This window comes from Suricata suricatta, chromosome 10 (genome assembly GCF_006229205.1).
Source record: "Suricata suricatta isolate VVHF042 chromosome 10, meerkat_22Aug2017_6uvM2_HiC, whole genome shotgun sequence".
Classification (NCBI taxonomy): domain Eukaryota; kingdom Metazoa; phylum Chordata; class Mammalia; order Carnivora; family Herpestidae; genus Suricata; species Suricata suricatta.
In genome coordinates this window covers 29,151,429-29,168,259 of record NC_043709.1, presented here as the reverse complement: position 1 = coordinate 29,168,259, position 16,831 = coordinate 29,151,429, and the positions used below count along the sequence as shown (strand labels likewise).

The 16,831-nt window shown below is 35.7% G+C and overlaps 1 protein-coding gene across 9 annotated transcripts in view; it reads right to left on the bottom strand.

Moving 5' to 3' along the window:
• The window catches only part of ATP2B1 (ATPase plasma membrane Ca2+ transporting 1), a 128,188-nt gene that overhangs the window by 38,325 nt on the left and 73,032 nt on the right, over positions 1 to 16,831 (bottom strand). For 8 of the 9 annotated variants that reach the window (XR_003914539.1, XR_003914540.1, XR_003914541.1 and 5 more), the window contains 7 exons: positions 15,283 to 15,480; positions 10,148 to 10,402; positions 9,932 to 10,057; positions 6,649 to 6,789; positions 4,056 to 4,094; positions 3,124 to 3,285; positions 1,195 to 1,409 (listed from right to left, as the gene is read on the bottom strand). Coding sequence is in view for 6 of the 9 variants with exons in the window: in XM_029954925.1 (XP_029810785.1) it covers positions 1,195 to 1,409; positions 3,124 to 3,285; positions 4,056 to 4,094; positions 6,649 to 6,789; positions 9,932 to 10,057; positions 10,148 to 10,402; positions 15,283 to 15,480 (1,136 nt within the window). In the remaining 3 variants the exon portion in view is untranslated. The remainder of the gene's footprint in view (positions 1 to 1,194; positions 1,410 to 3,123; positions 3,286 to 4,055; positions 4,095 to 6,648; positions 6,790 to 9,931; positions 10,058 to 10,147; positions 10,403 to 15,282; positions 15,481 to 16,831) is intronic. The other variant, XM_029954921.1, reaches the window with a different exon arrangement.

The window sequence follows — 16,831 nt, the reverse complement described above, 5'->3', positions numbered from 1 at the left end:
CTGAAAAGAAAATAAACCCAAAGAGTAGTAAGCAAAATATTCTTATCATGATAGGTTTACTGTAAAGCACCCTGTAATACTGAAGACCAGAGCGCTAAAGCTGGAACTGTAACTATTTACTTACATTGCTCATCACCATCAATGATAGTATTTAAGAAGAACAGCTAATTAATTAACATAAGAAAATTGACAACAGAAGCATTCTTCCATTAAGTATAATTTTATCTGCAAAGCCATTTTGAAAGATCAAAATTGTCCAAAGTAAGCCTTTCTAAAAATCCAATTCACCTTTTCCATTTAAGACATAAAACTAATAAAAATAAGTTAATAATCATCAACCAGATTATGACTTTAGTAAACAGCAGTTAGCAATAAGTGTCAAAGCTCATTTTTAGGGTTCTACCTGAAAACAGGACTTGAGCTTCTAGAGGAGACACTGGGAGACCTGAATAAAATAAGAGCAGACGATCCACAGGAAGAGCACCTAGGCCCTGAAGTATGTGACAAACCACAGCGGGGCTGCTGAGGCTGGACCGGTGGGAGAGAGGTGCAAGGTGAGCACCGAGGGGTCAGCAGGGCCACACTGGCTGGGCCCTGCAGGCCACAGTGAGTTTGGATTTTTCTAAATGTGATGAGACGCCACTGGAATTTTATGCAAGGAAATAACACAGCTGAATTATATTTTAGAAACAGGAGTCTGCCTGCTGTGTGAAAGCTCAGCTGTGTTGTGATTGAGGGCAGATGATTGGAAACAAGGAGGCCTCAGAAGCTGGGACTGGAGAGAAGCCTCCTGGCTCTTGTCCTACAAGTGAACGACAAACACTCTTAAATTTTACAGATAGGAAAAAGGAGGCAATGTGACTTGGAACATAACTATCATACGGTGAAAATTAAACTAGAACTCTGCCTAGCAGGGTTGTGCTGGCTTTTGTGTCCTCTGCAAGTAAATACAGAGGTCTTGATGAACCAAGATCTTCACTTAGGCAGAGGTGGGGTGGAGATAGAGGTGGGGTGGGGTGGGGGGAGTGGTGGAGGAGTGTGAGGGGAGGAGGAAACCTGTGACAACCTTTCTAAAGGAAACTAAATTTATGGAGAGCTCCTACTTTCAGAATCAGAAAGAAGAGTAACCAGATGTGAATTTTCACCAACTACGGCTTTAAACTTGGTAATTGGACCAAGCTCTTCTCAGCTTACCTTGACAGAATAAGCCAGGGAGATGGTGACTGCAAGTGGCAGGCCTTCCGGCACGGCGACCACCAAAACTGTAACCCCAATGATGAAGAACTTCACAAAATATTGTATGTAAATCGGCGTGCACTCAGCAAGCCATGGTCTCTTCTGAACCCAGAATGTATCAATTACAAAATATAACACTAGAATGATAACTGTGATGGCAGACATCAACAAACCTTTCAGTATACAAAAGAAAAAAAAAAAAGGTAATTATTTCAGCAGTCCAGACACTACCCACTGTCAATTTCATATTAGTCACTGGAAGAATTACCATGGATTTGATAATACTTTAATTTCTTTGATAAACTGTTACCTTTTTTGTTTTTGTTTGTTTTTTTTTTATACCTAACTCATCATTTGGCATTGTCAGATTTAATTTCTGCTTCCAAGGCTAGCCCTGTCCCCAGGAGAATTGGTAGAAAAGGGTTTAGGGTTCTTTCCTAGACTTAATTGTATCTTCGGCCTTCTACTAAAGTTAAGACAAAAAAAATAACACGCAATGACGAGTAAACACCAAAAGCTTAGAATAAGTGGGTAGTTTACATGTTGGCAGCTGCTTAATGCTGACAGAGAAGCTGATAAGAGTCTGATCAATGGGGAGACTTGAAATATTCAACCCTACGTTTTTATTAAAAAAATTAATTCTCTGATTTATTTTTTCATCTATCCTTAGTGCTTCATTAAGTTAAAAAGAAAAAACAAACCAAGAGTTAATCATGTTTTACAAGACATTTACCTATTTTGTGGACTATTTAGCCTTTTACAAATGAATATTAAAAGATAAGACAAAGCCACACAGCTGCATCTGATAATCCAACCCAATATCTGCTACCTCCATCACACCATCTTAAATCCACCCTTCCCCCAACATGCAGTCAGAAGCACCTACGGCTACACGTTACAAAAAGCAAATATTTGCTACTGGATAATAAACTTATTGACAACAGAAGTAAAAACCTCACTTTTCCCAATATACTCCTAAGAAACAGTAGAATTATATAATTTAAGCGATTTTAATATTTGTGGAATTACCTACATGTGATTTATCATATAGATGATACTGCTGGAGGGCATGCTCTGTTTTTAGCTAAGAGCTCTGCTTCTGCCTTTTCTCCCCTAAAGAGTGGTTGTATTAACAGGTGTTTTCTAGGGGCACTGGGTGGCTCAGTCAGTTAAGCGTCCGATTTCAGCTAAGGTCATGATCTCATGGCTTGTGGGTTTGAGCCCCGCATTGGGCTTTGTGCTGACAGCTCAGAGCCTAGAGCCTGCTTCGGATTCTGTGTCTCCCCCTCTCTGTACCTTCGCCCCTTGTATTCTCTCTCTAAAAAATAAACACTAAAAAAAAATCATAACAGGTATTTTCTCGTGAGGATTGAAGACAGTAAATCTGTGACTTCAGCTTCAGCTGGATGATGTTCCAACTAATCCATTCAATTTTAATGGCTAAAGTTTTTAGAAAAATATAGTCAGTAAAAAGATGAATAAAATGTGTGGCAAAATTTTTTGTTACAATATAGTTGGGTAACCTGCACTGAGTAACTAGAATAACCCACTCTATACTGCCTTCAGAAATCCTGAGAAATTCAGAGATGAGAGCATGGGCTTCTGAAGACACGGGGGAGATTGGGGCACACAACCTAACCCGACCACAGAGGACATCTCCTTCCACGTAAGATGAGGTAAGAGCCCCAGAGCTGCCATGATATTTTGAGGGTCTGCAATAACTCAAAAGACCTGGTATATTGTGAATAAAAGTGAAAATATTCTTTAACTCCCCTTCCACTCACAAAAGCAACAATGTGTAGCCTTAAGTGGGTCAAAAGACGATTTTCAAGCATGAGGTTAGTATATTTTAAAAGCAAAACACCTATTTTCTTCTGTTTATCATACCTGCTTTGCCAATCTGAACAGCCAGTTTTGTAAGTTTCCCTTGTAAGACAGATTTTTCCTTTTTTGGCAAATTTGCTTTCTTTTTATCTTTTTCATCACCATCTCCACCTTCTTCGCTCTTCAAAGGCTGCATTTCCATGGCTGCACCATCCTGGGCTTTTGCTGCATTTAAGAGCAAATATAATCTCACTACATTTTAAAGGAACCCATAACTATTAACATTCTGAAACAATTTTTGAAACAAATCAATTTCATACAGGAACTAGAAAAGATTTAAACAGTTAGCTTTGTGTGTGCAGGGGTAGATGTCTTATTTTCTCTGGCTTACAGAGAAACAGTAACACTAGGTTGTTAATCTTCATACCAGATTTGAGAATGTTGTGCAGGTAATAGCGAGGAGGCATAAGAAGAAACATAGCCCTTAAACCAAGAACTAATAAACACCAAATCATTTCTCTTCCTCTGCGTTGTGTTTGATAAGACTTATCCCAAACACTACAAAACCCACCCACATGTAACCATACTGTAGAACATTACGTACAACCATACAGCTAGAGAAATGGACATATGTTTAAAATCTAAATAAATGCAAAAAACCACTTAAGTTGTATACTTCGTTTCTAACACATTTTTCCCTGCAATAATACAGTAACCAATGCTAAAATACTTGAAGTACTTAAATTTAGAGTTACCTTACATCTGGATTTTTCTAAATTTACTACCACAAATCATAGTTTAAAATCTTATTACCACTATAAAGGCAGCATGATGACTAAGGCACTGGCAGGAAGAGATGTTAACCCAAGTTAACATAAACTCATTTCCCCTGCTACCTGTCTCCTAACTTTTGGATGAATTCAGTACATGGTAGATGTATTTCTGGATATAATGATATCAAGCTAACTATATACTCTTCATCCTTGTGAACTCACCTTTGTTGCGATTCTCAATAGCTCCATCTTGTTTCTTATCTGTAGAAACAAAACGGGAATTAAAGCTTTCCAAAAGAAATGAAGACAGCCACGCTAAATTATGCAAGGGTAGTTTACGTTTCTATAAAAGAACTGTTACCCCATGGTGTGTGCTTGTATAGATTAGAAAGCATTTGGCCTGTAATGACCCTCTGGGTCAATCACTCCCTGGGTCTTAACCAGAAGTACTCCAAAATATTTTGGGGGCATCCATGCCTGTTTGATTTCTCCGTAAGACTTTGTCTTTTACCTGCTCTACGGAACCCAAATATAGTACAAGAGGTTTCAAACTAAACACAAATGTAATTCTAAGAAAGTAGAAAGTAGGTGTACAAGATAGAGCAGGGGTAGCGAGGGAGGGAGTAATGTCATCAAGAAAACAGGCACATGAGTGATGAAAATGACAGCAAACACCAGGTATACAAGATAGAGGAGAGGCATGTACGTAAAACTGGAATATGGATGTACAGAATAGGCCAGTGAGGCTACCAGTGAGGGGAATTCTCCAAATTAGCTTAAATCTGGACAAAACAGAAAGATATTGATGATGTCTGAAGCAAGAAGATCATCAAGGAGGGAATGAGCCTACTGTCTGGAGCAGACAGTGGAATACTGAAAAAGACAAAAAGGAGGAAGAGCCATTCAGCTAATTTTTCTTCCAACTTCTCTATCTACAAGAGTGATCTTGAAACTGGGAAACATGGAACAAACAGAGTCAGAAAGGAACAGATGCTCAAGACAGATTAGGAGACAGTAAGAGAATATCTAGCTACTTTCAACGAGGTCTGAGTCTGGAGAGATACCAGACGGCTACATTCCAGACTAGGAAGGAAAGAGACAGATTACCCTGAATGCTTTTGAGTAATGGCCAAAGCCGTCAAAGGAATGGGAAAAGGGCTAAAGTCCACAGAGAAAAAATGTCCTGTTCTATGAAGAAAATAAAAACCAAAAAACACAGCCCCCAGAATAAAAAATGACAGACAATGAGTTAGATGTTCATTCCTGGGAATATTTTTGACCGGATTAACAAAAAAAGAGGTAAAAGATCTTAGAAGAAAGTGTTTATTGGAAAAGACACTGTGGGGTCAATTAAGTAAAGTCATGATACAAACTTCCCTTCCTTTTCGAACAGGGGCCACTGACCTCAGACTCCTATAAATTAGGATGCAGCAGTGTATGGTTAAGAGCACAGAATCTTGAGTCAAATAAGCAAGTCTGATCTGCCTCTTACTAGATCTTTGATCTGGAGCAAGTACTTAACCCTCTTTAAGCCTCGGGTTACCCGTCAATAAAAAGAATAATGTCTTTCTGTCACATGGTTGGGAATACTAAGCAGATGGTGCACATAGCATTCAGTAAATGGCATCATTCTTACTGGTTTTCCAGTTGCCTTCCTTCCGCTCTCTACCTTACACCTATGCAGGTATGGGGAGGGCTGCAGGGAGGACTGGGGACAGAGAACTTAGAATGAGGGTCTTGTTACCCTCAACTGCAGTCACCATTTCTCAGGTACACTTCTGTTTGAACTAAAAATTTCAAAACTGAAGACAAAACCCAAAGAACAAAACATCCAAATATTACAAACATGGTTGTGGTTAGCACACCAAGGTATTAGCAAGGTTTTTATTGTAGAAGATCTCAAAACGCTTATTTGAAAGAGAGAAATATGGGCTTACCATCCTAGGTAACAGTAATTAAATCCAAGTGGTCAAGCCACAGTAAACTGCTGTCAACCTGAAGAGAAAAGCCTGTAGAAGAGCAATCTGGAGTGGAAGAAGACGGCATGACAGCAGATACTCAGAAGAAGGCTGGGGAGGGCTTTTCTTAAAAAGTGCCATGCCCACAGCTAAGTAATTCTGGGCTGTCTCCCTACATATGACAGAGTTATTTGTAAGATCCTTGTGCATAAACTATGGTTACCAATTTTTGCTGAGGATAGATCACTTGTAAGCATAGCAAGCAGTTACAATGGGTCAAGATCGAATTTCTAAAAACTTCCCATCTAATACTTTGGGCTAAACGTTAACAAAAGAAACATAACAGGTGTCAAAGTAACGTCTTCACCTTGTGTCCAAAAACTGGCTACTGAGGTATGGACTGGTATGAAATGTGAAAAGTAGAAAATTGAAAATAAATTAAAAGCTCACCAAGACCAAAATATGATATGGTTGACAAAGAAAGCTATCACTGAATTAGTAGAAAAGATAAACAAATAGGAAGGAAGAGTTTAATTCGTTTTGCTGGTTAGATAACAGAAAGATGTTATAACTAAAGAATAAACAAAGAAAGCCAATGAGAGTGTTCAAGAAGATACTGAAGTTGTCCGGCTATGGTAAAGGGGACTGACATAGTCACTAAAGTCAAAAAGAAAAACTGAGAAATGGAGAGGACTCTACTCATTCTACTACTTGAAAGCACTATACTGAGAAATTAACTTTTTTGTATAATTTTTCATATCGGAACTTCATAACTGAAGAGGATTTTTTATACCAGTCCTAATAACCAGTTCCCTTATTTCCAAATACCAAATCTTAAAGAAAATTGCTAATCTTACTCTTCTTTTCCTTTTTCTTTTCATCTTTCTTCTCTTCCTCTTCACCTCCAGCTCCAAGCAAGGTGAAGATAATTCCAGTTTGAGAATTAACACCTACAGCAGTAACTACCATTCTTCCAGAGCCTTCCATAACATGAGTACCTACAACAGAAAATTTGTTATGGATTTTTTCCTCCCACTTTCAGATTTTAGCCATATTGTCTTTAATATCTAGTAATAATAAGATAAATTCAGTAAGATATTAAATAAAGCCTAAATCTTTATTTTTAAGGTTTAACTCTGGAATCATGTCATATGAATTCAAGCTCACTCCACAACTCATTTATCATCATGGGAAAATTAAAATATCTCAATTCCTCACCCATAAAATGAGGATTAACAGTATCTACATTTTATAAAAACAATGATAGTCAAATAAGCCTACAAATGTAAAGTGCTTTGCACATTACCTGGAATTCGTGTTCAAGGAATACGCATTACTTTTAATTATAAAGTAATTACGGTGATCATTATTGACATTTCTCCGAGAAAAACAAATGCCCCATTTACGACACCCAACCTCCAACCAGTACCCAAGCCAGCTTTCATCCGAGCCAGTCTATATTACTCCAACAGCCTCCCAGTTAGTCTGTCTTTCCAGCTCATCCTTCTGTCAGTTTTAGTCTTCCTAAAATGCGGATGTTGTCACAATCATCACACAGCTCAAAAACGTCTAATTCTACATTGCCTAATGGATTGAGTCCAAGACCTTCATCTTGAGACCAACCAATCTTTCAAACTTTACATCCTCTACTTTAACATAAAATTCCATGATGGAGAGCTAGGGAACAGAGATGGGAACACTGACTGTGTTCTGACAATCCCTTAGGACTATTTTGCAAGATGATAGGCATTATTCTGATTTTCTAGAAATTTGCCCAAACTTACACAACTGTTAAGTGGCAACATGAAGATTCAATACAGTCCTGTCAGGAGACAAAGGGCATATTATGATACCAATACGTTTGCTTACTATTCCCCAACTTGTACATCCACATCTCTGTATCTTTTCTCACTAATTAAAAGGCTTCCCACCTCTCTATTGTAATATTTTTGTGCATTTTAAGTAGCTTTCAAAACCAACTCCTTGTTCTGAACTCTCAACATTCTTCTTTATAGTTATCATGTATTCACTCGATCTCCTAGTTTAACCATATGGAGGACAGGTTCTGTAGCCCCTACCACCATCTTATATATCAAGGCAATACACAAAGTTTATTTGTTAAATAAAGCCATAAAGCATATGTACTTATTCCACAAGTTATAAACTTATTATTTGTCTATTAATTACTGGGAGAACTTATCCAATGTGAATTTTTTAGGACTTTGGTTTTCTTGCTTTTAAAAATCTATGCTCTAAATATTTCACTAGTTACTATCTTCTCTGTCAGTGAAAAGGCAAGGGAAACAAGAAATGAAGTTCAAGATAGAGAAACAGTACTTAACAAGCAACTTCTACATGTTAAAGACAATTTTTCTTTTAACAATTCTGGCTTTTGGCAGATTTCAATTTTTTATATTCTGTTCCTCCTTACCACAGGTAATCAAATGTTGGCAGTTAATGTGCTCAGGCAAAGTAAACAGTTTTTGTTCTGGTCACATACCCACTGCTAACTGAATAACTGCTTTTAAAAATCTAAATTTAAAAAGCCAAGAACAGCAGTGAGCGATGGCATCATGAGAATAAACTTAAAAATAAATGCAATTTATGTTTTTTGGTACATTTTTGGAATAGGGAAATAAATGCAGAAAAATTTTCCCACCCACATTACGATAAGGACTCTGCAAAGTTATTTCAGTCTTTTCTTTAACCATGGAAAATTTAGAGTTCTTGTGGTATACTTGGTGTGTTAGGGGCCTGAGTCTACATAAAGCTTACTAGCAATCTCTGTTAAAATAAAAAAGGACCAATGTTCAATTAAAGGACATCAACCTGAAGAGCTAATAAGCACTTTGTAAATGAGTTATATGTATATAAAAGTCCATGCAGTGAATATGGCAAAATGGCAAGAGAATACCTTCTCAATTTGCCAAATAGTTATGGTATGATTAGACTGCTTCCCTTCCTTGGGAAAACTATAGATTTTATTTGGTTAATAATTATAGTTTCTTATAGGTACAGCAAGGAACAAGTAAAATGAGTATACATTATACTTAAATACATCATACTTACATATCCAAGATATTCCCGTCTATTTGAAATAAATTATAAGTACACTCATGTAAAGAAAAGGCCAAACAGAATGTTCTTAGTAGAGTAGGATTTTGAAGGTCTACAAATCCCAAGATTTTTCTGAAGCCTATTGTAATTGGGAACTCTACCCTTTTATAATGGTGCTGTGAAAGCATACACGTGTAATACTCTGATTTTTAGTGGTAGGATGTTTTGCAATAAGCTTTTTAGGCACATACTTGCCAATCTTAAAAAGGTAATAGGTAAACTTAAGTATATATCCGGAAGTTGTAACCCTCCTTAACTGATTTTTGTCACAGTGACTGGTTTCAGTGAAACCATGTTCAATCAATCAAAATATAAAATTCACAAAGAACTGAAAAATTAGAGCTGTCACGTTATTACATAGTTAAATGACCAGAAACCTCCTTACAATGTATTGTTAGCTTTCCATTAACATTTGAAAATGATAATAGAAGACAAACAGGCAATATTCTGCTGGCTCCAAATTACAGTATAAGTCAATCTAACATACATATGTAAACAACTGTCTTATAGGCAATTTTGTAAATTCTATAAATACTAGAAAATTAAGAGTAAAAATTGGAAATCAAACAAAAGAACTGGCATACTTTTGAAGGCAAGTTGTGGTACTCTTGCTTCCTCTCATTCAGCATTTCAAAAAAAAATTTTTTTTAACTTTATTTTTGAGAGACAGAGAGAGACAGGGCGAGCAGGGGAGGATCAGAGAGAGAGGGAGACCCAGAATCTGAAGCAGGCTCTAGGCTCTGAGCTAGTTGTCAGCACTGAGCCTGATGCAGGGCTCCAACCCATGAACTGAGAGATCATAGCCTGAGCTGAAGTTAGATGCTTAACCGACTGAGCCACTCAGGTGCCCCTCATTCAGCATTTTAGAAGGCTGCTTGTGCATTTTCCCAATGTCCCTTCCCCTTCATTTCCCATTAACCTCACATCAGGTTATCACAGTTACTGTTACAAGAGCCTCCCAAGTAGACACCCCTCTCCTCATTTCAAAAAAAAATTTTTTAATGTTACAAAAGGAAGTCATACCTGATAGAAGTAAGGGATCTTTATCTAAAGATTTCTTCACATGATCAGATTCACCAGTCAATGAGCTTTCATCAATTTTAAGATCATTGCCTTGAATTAGTATGCCATCAGCAGGAAGAAGATCACCTAAAACAAAGAGCAATTGTAACGTACACTGTAAACAAGATTACAATAACTCTGCCTCTAACATAGGAAATATTGCTCTTTTTCACTTACCATATTTCACCTGAGCAATGTCTCCAACAGTAATGTCAGCTACAGGGATCTGAATGACCTGACCACCCCTGATGACTGTGAACTTCTGTTCTTGTTCAATTCGACTCTGCAAACCTCTAAACTGTTTTTCCTTACTCCAGTCATTGAAAGCTGTTACTAACACCACACACACTACTGATAAGAGGATTGCAGCTCCTTCAATCCAACCTGTTTCACCTTCACCTTCTTCCTCTCCAACAGAAACTTCTCCACAAACTGTATGGAAAGAAAGAAAATGCTTATCAAAAAAAGATTATGAACAGACAGCAATAAGTTAATTATAATGTTTACATACCTTGCTAATTTTACTCTAAACACCTTACTGGACTCAAAGCATTCCATAATGACAAGAATGCAAACTATGTCCATTTCAAATTCTCTTCCTCTGAAGATTCTCACCCTCAGGTAGGGAGGCAATCTAGGCACTAGATAAGAGTAAGAACACTGAGGAAGATTAAATCTCAGCTTTAAGGCAAATTCTTATTAATCTGTCAACACCACCTACCCCAGAGTCCTGAGGATTCAATGAGAGAACACTTGGAAAGTAGGTAGAGCAGTGACTAAGAATTCCTTTGCATCTGACAAACAGTTAATGCTATCAATTATTACATATGTTAGACAAAATATACATGAGAACTTAAGTATTATATGCTACCCATGAATCGTGCTTACTTACTGTATCAATTTTTACAGGAGTACAAGCAAAAGTTGGTTTCCATAACATTAATCCAACTATTTAGGAACCTATTCTATGTGCCAGACATTATTTTAGGATCTGAGGATACAGCAGTAAACAAGACACCCAAGCTCCTTCTCCTCACAAAATCCACACTCAAGATTGGTAGGTGCAGATAGTGTATGAAGACTTCACATAATAAAACACAATCAATTTCAGATATAGTAAAGAACATAAAGGATGGTGATAAGCTATCAAATGAAGAAAGGGACTAACTGGTTGTGTGAACACAGAAGGTCCCTCTGAGTTAGGAGCCAAATGATAAAAGGGAACTAGCCATATAATTGCATTAGAGCATTCCAGGAAGAGCATTCCAGGGAAAGATTAAAATCAGTAAAAAAGGCTTTTATGGCACAATACAGTTTACAGAAGAATGGCGGGGAGGGGGGGGGAAGAACCCCAAACTCTAAAATTTAAGGTAAAAAATATTGAAGAAAGAACAATGAAATAGTGCTATTTGGACTGGGAGTTATAATCTGTTTGTGAGTCTAAAATCAATTCAGTGGCTCAAGACTAGCATTTGAAAAATAATAGAATAAAATAAAAAGGATATACATATAATAAAGGCAAGCTTTTTTTTTAAGTTTACTTTGGTTATTTATAAATTCACATGAAGGAATATATGTTCATCATTAGTGAGTATACTTCATGCATGTGGATTTACAAAATATCATAAGTTTATTTTCAGCTGTGAGAAACATTAAAACCAAGTTCTGAAATAAACCAAACTCAGACCTCAATCAAGGGAAATCAAGGTTAAATCAAAATTACAAAATAATAGATGTTCAAGCATGCTATCAATAATGATATTTTATGGTTACTAAACATCAAAATTTTAAAACCTCATTTCATCTTTTTAATATTTCAATTTATATTTTTGCATATGCTTAAAACTCTACACATTTGTAAACATAAACTATAAACATTATACATACATTATGTAGCTAGTTTTAAATATATATAATTCATAAATGCATCCTTTGGATATATGCTCATATTTCTTCCTGATAATGTATACAACCAATAAAGCTTAAAGATCAATGCAACAGAGATTAAGAGACAATTATATAATTTTCAGCTTTAAATCTCACGTGCATATTTACAACTAGATGGTAGTAAAGTACTTTTAAAAATTAAATCCTTTTCCTGCTGCTGATCACTACAAATTTTTAGAGTAGTTGCAGTGAAAAAATAATTGCAAAAATCAAAGTTACAAAAGAATTGTACTTTACCAAGTATATATATATATGCTTTCAGTAAAGTCAGAGTATAAATATAATAAAATCTATTTCACCAAAGGTATTCCCTTGTAATCATATTCACCTGAGAGAGATGCACAATCTAAATTCAGTCTGTGCTCTCTACCACAAGGCAAATATTCCATTCTTAAAATTCTCCACTTGATCTATTTCTTGGATAGTGCATCAAGTATGTACATTAACAATATAAAGAATCAGTTCTCAAAAAGTGTTGCCCAGAAGGCTCCCCCAAGGTCAAAACTGTGTAATAATACTAAGATGTAATTTGCATTATATTTCAGGAATGTGTAGTGGAATTTTCCAAAGACTGTTACAAGTGCTAACAGAAGACACTAAATGTAGAAGCAGATAAGAATCCAGTTAGCTTCAATTATGCCACACCTTAAAGAGACATAAGGAAATGAAGAACACTAATACTCTTTTCATTATTTCATTTAAAATTTCATTAATAATTATAGCAATTATACTTATTATAATAAAACTTTTAAATGCACTGATAAAATATTCTTAAATTTCTCAATTGTAATTAAGAATACAGTAAATATCTACAGATATAGCTCATTTAATCAAAATCTCTTTGTGGAGTTAGTAATACTTTGAGTATAAAGAGGCCCTCAGACCGAAAGGTTTGAGAACTTGGTATTACACTAGTAACTAAAGATGTGTATGAGCTATAATGCTTATTTTTACACCATCGGTACTAATAAGAAATTGTGATAATTTAGATTTCTATAGGGGCACCTGGGTGGCTCAGTTAGTTAGGTATCCAACTTCAGCTTAGGTCATGATCTCACAGATTCGTGAGTTCAAGCCCCACATTGGGCTCTGTGCTCATATGACAGCTCAGAGCCTGGAACTTGCTTTGGATTCTGTGTCTCCCTCTCTCTCTCTCTCTCTCTCTCTCTCTCTGCCCCTCCCCAGCTCATGCTCTGTCTCTGTGTCAAAAATAAATAAAACATTAAAAAAATTTCTATGACTACAGATTTACTACTTAGTGTTAAAATATACATGATGAAAAGACACATGGAATACACTAATAAATGTTTAAAAAAATGCAAATACTAACATTCCAACATGGAGCAAAAATATCTTTGTATGTTTTATTAACACCTTCTAGCAGATTTTGACTCTTTTTAAAGTGTCTTATGACACTGACAATTTTGGAGTATCTTCCCAGTTGGATCTAATGCCAGTTTTCTCCTTAAGCAAATTTGGGAAAGGGCCTGTCACTACATCCTACAAATGAAGCAGTACAAATTCCAAAAAGATCTGTCCTTGTTAGTAACAAAATCCATTCCTGATGAAAATATTTTTTGTTAGTCTTATTGTGGGGAAAAAACTGCTAAAAGTAAAAAAAAAATTTCATAATCTGCTAACTTACTGGATTCTAGAATACCAATCCCCAACAGTCTATAATGATAGCTGGGTAAATTGAACATTACAGAATTTACCTATATGTTGCTGAACATGGTATGACCTTCCCTTTTCACGTAAAACATTTCATATGCACGCATTTACACACCCTCCTGCCTACCCACCTATGCACATACACACATACATGAGCACCCACAGACATATAAAACATTTTAAAATCTGGGAGAATATGTATCAAAACGATACAGCAGTAATCTCTAAGAAGTAAGATTTTTGGTGAATATTATTTCCTATGAATTGTCATTTTTTCCTCCTAATCTTTCTATGGAATAATATGTATTATTTATATAATAAAAATAAATAAAAATTTAAAAAATAATCTGGCTCAATGTTGACAAGAATATTACCTAAATTTTTTCTTCTTTAGGCCAGTGATTCTCAACCATAGGCAATTTTGCCCCCTATCAGAAATTTGGCAATGTCTAGGAAAGTTCTGGTGGTCTCAACTGGAGAGTGGTACAGTGCAGGGTAAGAAAGAATGGTCTGGTGTATAATGTAAACAGAGCTGTTACTGAAAAACTCTACTCTCAGATAAACTGACTTATTCTGTAACCTACTTTCTAAACAAACAAAAAACAAAACAACTCTCACATGAGCTCCAGGCATACCTTTATTGGCATTACTGTAAATTATTACTTAAGCCAACTTTTAGAGTTAGCAAATATTTACTTAACTCTTCAAAACTTGAAAGGCCTAAAAATAAAGTTTTTACAAATAAAAATATTGGTATGTCACTCTTCTGATACATAAAATACTACTGGTTCACTCCATAGGTATTTAAATATAGTGACCAAAACCCAAGCTAGACTTCTTAGCAGTTATAGAATGTACTGTCAAGGAATATCAATTTAAAAAAATTAAAAAGAGAATAAGAAATTTTAAGAAATGAATAACACAGAAAGGCAGGAGAAAGACAAAACCATAGTAGCTACAAGTTAAAGCAGATCTACCACTGTACGATGTACTTTTCCTTTAGTCAAGATTAAATGTAGTATAAACATTTCTAGAATGGCAAAGCAATTATCCAAATCATATATAATATGTGTGCATATAATAACACAAATTTAAGAACCTGAAAAAACAGTTACAGAGAGGGAAGGAGGCAAACCATAAGCGACTCTTAAATACTGAGAACAAACTGAGGGTTGATGGGGGGTGGGGCAGAAGGAAAGTGGATAATGGGCACTGAGGAGGGCACATGTTGGGATGACCACTGGGTGTTGTATGGAAACCAATTTGACAATAAATTATATTTAAAAAAACTTGAAAAATAATCAGGGAAGAGAACAGAATTTTTTCATATTGGTTTCCAAAAAACTATAAAAACCCCACAAAATAAAAACTATAATTATTTTAATATAATGTTCAAACACCTCAAAACCCATGACAGCACAAACCACATGGTATATGTGGCTTAGGTCCTTGCCGATATGTGGTAGGAACACACTGGCAGGTTATTTAACCTCTGTATCTCACGTGGAGGTGACACTCATAGGGCTACTGTAAAATGATGTGACATGGTATATTTTAAGAACTAAAAGCACTACTAGAATGTTGTCTGGCACAGTCAATAAATGCTATTACTATTATATTTTAATTAAGCAAATGTATTGAATTTATTAACATCACACATGAAAGTCTTTTTTTTTCTACCCCAGTTTACTTACGTGCATTATCCCCTTCCGGAGGTTGATAAAAAGAAAGGCCCAATGATACTATGGCTGCAATTTCTAATATAATTAAAGTGACATCTTGTAATGCTTCCCATACTAACTGAAGAAAGGTTTTTGGCTTTTTAGGAGGTATAAAATTCTTTCCAAACACTGCTTCTCTTCTCTCTATATCTGCAGGGTTTCCACTTAAACCTAGCGAGAAGAAACAAATTTCAGTGAAAAGTTTCACTACTCACAAAACAAAATATCTGTTTTACTTAAAACTTATTCATTCATTACACTTTAGAATGCAATTCATAAGACCCTATCAAACAGATTTTTATGCATTATACCAAATGAACAGAATTTAAATCACTGAAAAACATGTACAGAGCTTTAAAAGAATATTTCAAGTAGACAGCTCAAGACTGGATTAAGAATTTTCACTTTTCCAAAATGTTTATTTTTTATCATACTACCTTATACCATCTTGTAGACTGCCAGAGACTAAAAGTGCTATGACAGTTAGATGGGTTTTATATTGGAATTAAACATTTCCCTGACCTTTACTTATGATGTTTTCCCTCCCAAAATGGGGGATTATGGATTTGACTTACTTACAGCATCTTACTTAACATAATCAGAGAATGTCTTTGATTTTTCACTCTTATTTACTAAAGAACAATGAAGCATTGAATTTATCACAAGCTCTAAAACTTCTCCACTAAAATGTCTGTTATACTTGGACTGATTAAAGATTTGCAAGTCACACACACACACAAAAGGAAATTACGAATGACCTTTCTTTCAAATTTTATTTTTAGGATTTACTTCCAGCTTGAGAAACTGGTACTGTTATTGACTGTTAGCACCCACTGTCACTATAAGAGAAAAGGTGCATGACAGGACATAATATTTACTGCCAGGAGTGTAGAATTAGAAAGATGTGAGGGAAGAGGTTAAGATAGAGTTGGATAACATCAGTTTTGCCTTTCCTTTACCTCACCAAGCAGGTCCTCCTTGAATTTAACCCTGCTGATCCTATCAAACCTAGACATATCCTAAAGAGCTAAAGCAAAGTACATACACATTTGTATTTTGGTGGGGGGTATGAAAACAGGCAGCAGTGACACATGACATGTTTCCTTAGTCTGCTTAAAAATATCAAAGAAGGCAAAGACACCAGAATGATACAACTTTCAATTTATCATCATAAATATAAATTTATAATTAATTTCGTTAACCTAAATTTTTTTCTGGGCAAGAGCTCATCCCCAGAGAACAACAAAGGAGCAAGACAGGACAACAGCAGGCGACTGGGAGGCTCTTGGTTTTCAGTGGCTCAGCTAGTAATCTCAACGTGGAGGCAGGCAGAGAGTAGAAGAGAGAGAACAAAGACAATTCAGTTAGAATAAATGATAAGAAATGAACATAGACATTTTAAAGTAGTTATTTACTTGGCTAAAGGTATCAAGAAGATTCCAGAGAATGTTTTCATTAGTAACTGTAACAAGGTCAGTCCATACAGGGTAGAAAGCATTTTAGATTTCTGATGACAAAAGTC